Source organism: Halyomorpha halys, unplaced genomic scaffold (assembly GCF_000696795.3).
Source record: "Halyomorpha halys isolate HHAL.00 unplaced genomic scaffold, Hhal_1.1 Scaffold757.1, whole genome shotgun sequence".
In the NCBI taxonomy this organism is placed as follows: Eukaryota; Metazoa; Arthropoda; class Insecta; order Hemiptera; family Pentatomidae; genus Halyomorpha; species Halyomorpha halys.
The window spans coordinates 119773-129725 of record NW_027114541.1 but is presented as its reverse complement, the minus strand read 5'-3'; the positions used below and the strand labels follow the sequence as shown (position 1 = coordinate 129725).

The 9953-nt window shown below is 28.3% G+C and overlaps 1 protein-coding gene across 1 annotated transcript in view; it reads left to right on the top strand.

The window, feature by feature from the left end:
• LOC106685925 (voltage-dependent calcium channel type A subunit alpha-1) overlaps positions 1 to 6519 on the top strand; it is a 38817-nt gene extending 32298 nt beyond the window's left edge. Inside the window, exon 6 of the mRNA XM_014428936.3 lies at positions 6377 to 6519. Coding sequence (XP_014284422.1) covers positions 6377 to 6387 — 11 coding nt within the window. The 3' untranslated portion in view covers positions 6388 to 6519. The remainder of the gene's footprint in view (positions 1 to 6376) is intronic.
• Positions 6520 to 9953: the final 3434 nt, after the last annotated feature.

Genomic DNA, 9953 nt, shown 5'->3' with positions numbered 1-9953 from the left:
ACTATTTAAACATACTATTAAAAAATACAATGTTTTAGACTTACTTCAAGAAGCATCTAAAAGTTGAAATTTATTGCAGAGTTCGATTATATAATGATTTATTACACGTTGAATTTTCAAATTTTTAATTGATCCCCAACCGAGATATTGCTGCTGGAAAATTTGAAAAATTACAAAAAAAAAAATTTTTAAGTATATTTTTTAAAGGATAAGTTACTCGTTAGTACTTTGTATGAAGTAAATGAATAAACATGCTTATAAAAAAAAAAGTAAAACTGAGGATAAGAAGTTGTTTCTGCTTCTTAAAATAAACCGCCAAAATTTGTTATTCATTTGCGTTTGATAACATTGGAAACATGTTATACAAGTGGAAAAATATTAGCTTGAAAAATATGGATCTGATTTGTAGGACCGAATGTGTTGAACATAATCTAAGAACTATTGAATTACTGAAAAAACATTAACGAAAATGGATACCAGTTGGGAATCGGATCCAATAAAATGAATAAAAATTATATTTAAATTGACAAATCATCGAACAATACACCTGAAAAATATTAATTCTTTTGTGAGTTGTTTGATTAACCAGATCTGAATTACATGAAATGATAAGACTTCATTAATTCTTCTATTTCTTATTCTTGACGAGGTTGCCTTTTATTGAGTAATGTTTATAATCACTAGCAGAAGTGTCTTTTTAAATTTGATTATTCAACTTACTCTAAGTTTTACTCAGAGAAAGTCGACAATGACTAGTGAATGTCACTATTTCTTGAAATATTAATTATCACTGCAACATACAGATGAATTAGTTGTCATAATTGTATTTATTTTTTAAATAGTGATTTTTTCAGTTATAAAAACTGATAACTGAAAAAATCACTATTATCTATATATATATATCAATGTGATGTAAAAGAAAACGAATTTGTGGCTTTGGAAAAAAAAACACTCAAATCTATAACTAATTTGATAAAAACCAATAAATAATATTATTCTTTATAAAAAATCTTGATGGGAGTTCATTAGTTTCGGCTCCATGCTAAAGGCTTGTCGATGAGCAGTCATCATTCAATATTCCATTGAGATCAATTAATAGGTTGTTACGTTTGAAAAGCCTCTCAAAGCGAATAATTGATCAATTAAATGTTTAGCTCATTCAATGGATATATTTTTATTAAATTAGGAAATTAATGGGGTTTTAGAATTACTTGAAGCCCTACCCCTCTTTTCCTCCCTTAAGGACGGGTCTTGATAACGCACTTAACCTAACTAACTAGATTTTTAGAGTTGATTTGATGAAATTGAATAACGACCGAGAGCTACTTCCTTAACAGCTTCTCTACTATTAGCTTATTAGAATCTAAAACGGGAATCCACTCAATGCTTGATTTACCCATGGGGAAAACTGTGCTTTATTGCATCCCAGTTGTGCAATTAATTCACCATTAAACCTAATAGTATTGTAACAAAACTTTCAATTAAAATTGTTTAAAATCGATTATTACCTACTTTGCTTAAAAATATTTCTCTCTCAATTTCTCGGACGAATATTTCAAAAAGGTTTTCACTTTCACTTACATTTATTTAAAATATTTAGTAAATGGAAGTATTATAATCATAATAATTTTCAACTTTCAGTTATCAAAAACTGTTTAAAAAAACGTTAATGAAATTCAGGACAAATGCAGAATGAGATCAATAATGAATCTGATGAATAGGAGGGTGGAATGTATTGTACAACACGTGTTTCAATTAGGAATAACACGATTGGACCATTATCAGTTGGGGTTGTTTTCATGTACAGTAACAGACCATTACTTCCTTGGAATTAATAAATTAATTGTATTAATGCATGTTATAAGCGTATTTACATGATTACTATAACTAATTTAATTATATTTTAAAAATAAAATATGAATAATTATATTAATATACTTTATCGAAATTGTTTTCATCATCTTATATAGTATCCTAGTATCCGTGTTTACCCCCTCCTTTCTCTGACCTAAATAACTGTCTTTTGAAATGAAATGTATTTTTAAGCTTTATACTGGAATATTCAGCTCCCTACGAATTTCAAAACTGTACAACTTTGTTAGTATTTGTATGACAATTGATACATAAATATATTATGATGATTCATAAATTATTAAATGATATGTAAATTTTTACATATACGATTGATCATTGAAGACAAGAAAAAATAAATAATGTCTTAATGAAGTCAGGGAGAAAGTTTGATGTATTGTTGGGAATTTCAAACCAGGATGATAAATGATTTATTAAGATAGAAAATTATCTTATTTTGGTTGACTCAGCCTCCAGCAAGTTTAAGGCAAACAACATTGTTGAATGCAAACAGCTTAAGGCATGATATGACTTGCAAATATAGTGAAGCCTTGAAAAAAGAATTGTATGAACAATTGAGTCGAAGGCTTTTAAAATATCAAATAGGAAAAAAATTGTAATTTTATGAAGGTTGTTGGCTTTATGTAGATAAAGCTGTTGGTAGGTTGATAATAGTTATTGTTGATAATAGTTATAACCAGTTGAATTTGTAAGAATTAAATTGTCATAAAACTAATATTGATGTATTAAAATTTTATTCTTGACATGGGAAATTAGCCTGCATTGGGAAAATGTATTTTAGTAAATATGACAATTAAAGACTCCTTGATAATGGCCTGAGGACCGAAACTTCGGAGAATATAAAAACAAAGTGGGAGTAAAAGGATCAAAGAAAATTGTGCTTTACTTAATGGCTTAAGTAATTTTTAGGGAAAAGATCTAGAGGTTCATTCGGTAGGGAATTAGCGAAAACGAATTTGGAGGCTGTTGTGAATTTTATAACCTTCTTTTGTACATCTAGATTTGGAATTTCTATAAGAATGGGTTTTTCTGATGGTAAATCAGATTTTAAGGCGAATTCATCTCGGACACTAAATCCGATGTTTCCCGAAGGCGTGAATTTACAAACAAAGAAAAAAAATCGTTAAAATTTTTTCAAGATTTTCTTCCAAACCTTGCTGAAAATCATATAACAAAGATCAAAATCGCCCCATTCAATTCGAAATTCTATAGTTAGGAACCCTGGAGAAAAACTTGAAAATTTTAGCAAATTAACTAGACACTTGATAGATTAATAACATAATTCTGTTACGACTCAGTGAAAATCAAACATAAATTTAAAAAATGTAGAAGAAGGGGGAGGATGATTAATCAATGGAACATTCTATATATTTGGTATATTCACAATTGAAAGTAAGGATAATTAAAAACTGTTTTAATTACTTCTAAAGCCAATATAATATAGTTATTTATATGACTGATCCTTGCATACTTACACGAATCATACCTCAGTAAGTAGTATGATTAACTCCATAAACTAATTCATTGTATTTTCAATATTGATTGTATAACAATTTGGTATTGAATAAATGTTTTCAATTAAAATGCATATCTATACATATGAGAATATAGCACGATTGGGAATAAATGCTAGATAATATAGAAAAATAATAGAACACAGATATTTCTATAAATTCCCTGTTTTCCTCCAGCGTATCGATTCCGAGACTAATCTTATAAAAGGAGGTTAGGAAAAAATATTTATCTGATCAGCAGCTCTGTTTTTTTCTTGCTTTTTTCTGTGCATATATTTTTAATGTAAACATTTTGTATTTTATCAATTTTTTTTAACATTGTTCAAATGATCTAGAAAAATTAGAAATTCAGTCCGAGTTTCAACCTTAAAATAAAAAGAAGAAATTCTCAACTATTGGGAGGATTATTTTTCCTTTATAACACCAATAATTTAAAAGTTAAAAACAATAACAATTTTCCTCAAATGATGGATGTATACAATATGAACTTTTTTTTTTTTTAATATGTTGATTATTAACACCCAAATAATTGCCTGTTGACAATGATAGTATTTTATTTGTGACTAATAGTTGCGGTTTCTAATTTATAGGATTGTAGTTCTGCGTTTATTTCATGCAAGAAATGTAAACTAATTTGAATTGTTGAACAAAATATTGTATTTTTCAGCAATGTTTAAAACGGTTCGAAATAACTTTGAAGATAATTCTTGTTTTCGAAGGCTGCCGATATCGAGAACTTGCATTAAAATTAAATATTTTGAAAAATCTGATCAATAAAAATAAATAAAAGAGGAATTGAAGAATATATAAAAATATTTGAATCCGTTTTAGTATTTTTATATGATTGTTTGAAAAATTTACAACAATATTAGTCTTGAAAGAACTGAATTGTATCTCAATAACTGAATATTTTTACAATTTCCAAAGTCATGCCATCATGATTTTTACTTCTCATTTACAAAACGCTTGATTTCTTGTGCTGAGACAAACAATATACTTAAATGAGAGATAACAAAATTAATTTTAAGTTTAATAACAGTAATTGACAACTTTATATTTTATTTGCTAAGGCCAAACACTTTTTTTTTTTTGTTTTATCTTATTGATTAAAAAAAAAAAAAAAATGTCCAGTATTTCAACAGCATCGAAAAAACAAAACAAAAAATACTGAATAAACCGGTTTAAGTAAGATTTAAAAAAAAAACGTAATATATAAAGTGTTTCAAATTTTATTTAATAATATGTGATAGAATTTGAAAAAATAAGGTTTTCAAAATAATATGTATAATTTTTAATGTGTTTTTTCAATAATTTAAATCCTTAACCTTCACAAAACTGATTGTTTATTGTTCAAGTTAATTAAACCTTTGTTTATTGTACACATTAAGAAAATAGAACTAAGTAAAGACTGTATAGTTCATTTGTTGTAACAGAGTGGTCAGATAAAAATGTGGGTCGGAGAAAGTTTAGGTATTTTGACATATTTCCGTCGCCTGAAAAGTTCTCAGGAAACTTCCTAGTTGAATTAACTCAACTCAGACCAACTTTTATTTAGAAATGATAAGAGACAAATACACTTTTGCCACCCGAAACGAAACCGTTTCAAATTATCGTGAAAGCGCTTTGGCAGTTGTCAAACTTCGACCAACTGCAGGAGATTTAGGAGTTAGATAATTTCATCATTCATTGGTATTAAACCTGTTTTACACACTTGCGGAAAGATATTTTGTTCAATTTCCTGTTTAAATCTCATTATTTAAAGGAGTAGTTAAACCGAATTCGTCCTAATTTATTTTTTAAATAATTAAAAAAATATTATTATCATTGATTAGGCATGAAAAAACGACATTAGTTTAAAAAATCCATAATTATGGATGTATAAATACATGTATAATTAGCATTTATTTTCAACACTCTAAAAAAGTCATAATTCAATTCCGAAGGCAAAATAACATAGTAAGAATTCAATAAAAGGTTTAGTGAAGTTCTGTTGTGATTGGATCTAGCTGTGAACTAAAGCATTTCGGTGCAGCCGTTTTCTTTTTTTTACCTTACTACATACAGTCAGGGTACGTATTATAATTATAGATAAAATCGACTGATTGTTAGAGCAACTTTTAGAATCGATTTAACTCTTTTTCGATTTTCTCGAAAATGGCTCAAACGATTTTGATTTAATTAGGTGCATCAATGTACAATTAGTTGGTCTTAAATATAAGGGATGTCACATTCTCATTGAAATAGTTTGGCAGGTCTTATGTGCCAAATTTTTAAAAGGGATCTCTCTAAAGTACCTTTCATATAAAGGTTTGAAACAATTCACAATTATCAACAATAATTGTGGAGAAAAACAGTTATATATAAACTAGGAATGAAGCCATTCCTACAATTTTGCATTGAATAAGGTGATGAGCAGAATGTAAATTTTAGTAAAATGTTATATTTTTATCTTTCTGCCATACTTTTGCAAAATAAAAATGGTAAAATTTACTATTGCAAAATATTATTGAAAGTACTTTTCCGCAAACCTTTGAAATTGGAGTTAGCCAATCTGGCATCTGAAAGATTAATTAGGAAAATTAGTACAGGGAAGATTGCTACAGTGAAGAAATGTCTGTTCTGAAACGAGAGGATTTACTGCGACTCAAAGTAGGGTGGTAAGTAAAATATTTTTAAAAATGAAGCCATATATTAGAATGCTTTTGTAAACCTTTCAAGCCAGTGTCTAACGAAAGAGTTTTACTATTGGATAGAAGATGAAACCACGCGACGGAAACAATGTTTAACTCATTTTGGTGAACAATTACATATAATAAAGCAGTAATGATAGTTTACATGATGTATATAATTTATGCTAGTTTAATATAGATTTTTTGGTTAAGGCATATTTTATTATTATATTGAATAATATATACTACAATGCTATCATAATTATATTGTATATGTGTTAGTATAATTTTGTAATCGTTATTTATAATTTTTTTTTTTAGGTAAAAACTAAGAAGGAAACAATGAATGCACGATGAAGCTTCTTTATTCAACACATATATTTTATTATTAAAAATATGTATAATATAATAACTATATCCTCTAACAATCTTTAAATAACTTTAAGAGCTTGTTTTGTTGTAAACATTTTGAGTTGTATTTTTGTACAAAAGTATATTTTCTTACATATTAAGCATTATAAGAGTATATTTTTAGCTTGGTGTACGAGCCAAGGAAATAAATTGATATTTTACCATTTATTTTGTTTCTTAATTTCTCCAACTATAAAAAGGTATATGTAAATAGGGAAGTACATGAGTTTGAAATTTGAATTTTTTTTTAATACATAGCAAAATGAAAGTGATTGTTGTAATTATAAAAACGTTAATAAAACAATAATTATCCTATGTAAAACTATAAACTTATCAAGCTATGAAGAAAGTTTTAAATAGTGCCAGAAACACAGAGGATCTGTTTCATAATGAATGCTAATAGTATTAATCTATAAATAAATTTATAAACCGAAAAGCACTAACACTAATGCATTTAGTTTCTTGATAGGGATGAATATTAGTGATATAGAAGTTAAAAAGTAATAAATGTATAAAACAACATTATGAAAATCAATGCAAGTGTATCAGTTCTTCCAAACTATATTTCTGTTGTTCTGGATATACTTTATAATTATTATATTATTACTGCTTTAATTTAGTCATAAGATCCGACATAAGCTTGCAACGCTATTTCAAAAGGAATAAGCTAACCCAAATAGGATTCTTTTTTGTTTAGTCGGGCTTAAATTCTTATAAATACGACTCAGTTTATGGTACCACATAATAAGCCGCAACAACAGAAATGTAGTTTGGCTAGTCTAAAATATATATACCACTATTTTTCAAGTTTTAATAAATATTAAATTATATATAATAGTTTATATTATAATTACATATAATAACGACGTACAGTTTTTAGAACAATGGTTATACTGATTGTTTCAAGATCACGCTCAAACCATCAGAGCAGTACTTCCTTAAAAAAACTGAAGCCCTGGCCCTTCTTGGGTTATAGCGGTAAAATATAATATAAATAAACTTAATACGACTTGAAGGAACCCGATATCGGATGAATTGAAAAACTACTGACATATATGCCCACTAACAAAAGAACAATTAAACTCCTTGGATCGATGGGTCACCACCAGAACTGTTCAAACATGTAATATAGGAGATATACGTTTTTGGTTGAAACTAATCCCCACAAAGACGGAATTTTTTTTTCGTTGTTGGTTACGTTTTATCAGCGATAAGTCTAGACATATTTAAGGGTGTAAGTCCTTTTTTTGTCATCCATGATGATTTTTTTATATCCAATTATTCACTTAATTCTTTCATTAAAAGAAACAAGTCATACATTTCTCCTTAGCTCAAATTTGACTCCTGCAGAACTTACAGGTCTCTATATACGTCTTGTAACTATAACTACATAAAGGCTTATATAAGAACCAGTAAGCTCTACAGGAATCAGAAATGTACTAGATGTTACTTTTAATAAATTAAGTAAGTAAATTAATTTAATCATTTTTTTATCACTATCATATTGAGTTCAATGAGTGAGAGGAACATAGACCTCATTCGAAGTTCTCATAATCGCCAACGACAGCGCTCCAGACGACCTTCACCTTTAGTACTAAGCACTTTACTAATGAAAAAATTTATAACAAAGCAAGAAAAACTTGAAACAGATAATGAACCTGGAGAAGTGGGAACCACCGTAAAGCCGCGAAAGTCATAATTTTTTTTTATTCTTTTGTGAAAATACAATCACATATTCATTAATACTATTGTTATTTTAAGTTAATTTGTAGATTTAATTAAACATTTTTAGTGAAATCAAGGGAAAGTAGTGTAAGTCAGAAGATAAATAAAATAGAATGAATGCTTTATACCCTTTAAATGTTCCTTTTCATTTTATATTCACGTGCAGATATAAAAAAAATATAATTGTATAATAAATAAATAATTAATTATTGCAGTAGCCGGGCATTGGTTTCGGTACCGATCGCATGCTAAGAGAGCTCTCTGCCCTCTGATACTATATTTCGAAATGAATAGAGATTTAGAACGATTTTTTAAAGCAGTATACCTGTGAGTAGAGTTGGGCAAAATTTAGTTATAGTTGAAACTAACAGCTAAAATCGTCATGGTTACGATATTTACTTATCAATGGTTCATTCATGAATAAGGGTCGTATCCATGACAACTTTAGCTATAGCTAATATTGCCATGGATACGATATTTACTTATCAATGGTTCATTCATGAATAAGGGTCGTATCCATAGCAATTTTAGATATTGTTTTCAACCATAGCTAATTTTTACGCATATGCCTGCCAATAGTGAGCCAATAGGGAACATTACGCTGCACATTAAGCTTATAAGGTTTCGGACTTTCGTGCTCAAAACGACAATATGTATTTATTTTGAAAAAATAGGCATTTTAAAAGGGACTAGACCAAAGATAGACTCCGAGTTCCTTCTTGGCTCAAATATTGACTGAGGGACAATACAAAAACACTAAATTATATAATCAACGTGTATTTTATTTACACCCTAAGGTAAATACTATCTTTGTTCTAGTTCCTTTAAATATGATTAATTAAACAAATACAAATAAAAATGCTCCACGACATGGCAATGTAAGGTTTGACCTTAGTGTGAAGTGTACAAAAGTCGGAAACCCACACTACAGATGAAGTGAATGATTATAATTCCATGGTCTGATTTAACAAAGAATCTATAAAATTCAAAAATTTAAATGGTCATAGAGACTATCATCCTTAAGAACCCCGTCAACAGGCCTTAGCATAACCTCTAAACACGTTAGGACACGTTGCTGTAATTACAATAATACCGTCGTATTAAAAGGATAATGTCTCAGGGAAGTAACCACTCAATATTTTGCTGATTCAGACATCATAAGGAGTAAGAAGTACAATAATACAATATAAGTATATCGAGTACATGATATGTTGTATTCTCCCGAACATGAACTTTTGAAATTTTGAACATGAAAGATCTAAGTTGTATCACCGTCTGTAGAGAAATAAAAAAAATTAATCAATTTGATGTTTCATATGTCATTTTCGTGTTTAAATTTTCTAAAATGGTAAAAAAAGAAAACAATTTTATACCATTAAAATGAATCTTTTGGATAGATGCATTTATAAAAATAAGTAAAGAAACAACAGATTACTGAATGAATTGTCTGATGCACAATTAACGTTATTCAGAATATCTAGCAAAAAGAGAACTTCATGGTACCTTGTCCATATATATGTATGTGTGGACATAACTCGTAAAATTATTGCATCTCTCTCTTAATTAATTAGGGTTAATATTTAAAAATCAGGAGTATGAACAAGAGTATTACAAGCATATGGACCAGTTATCGACTTGCTAACAAAACAGGCGTGTCCTATTTCGTCGGCAACCATTCCATCATTATCGAACGCCCTAGGAGTTTTTAATTGCCCCAACTAAAAAATCCCCAATAGGTGGTTTTCTATATCCAGTTCTCTTC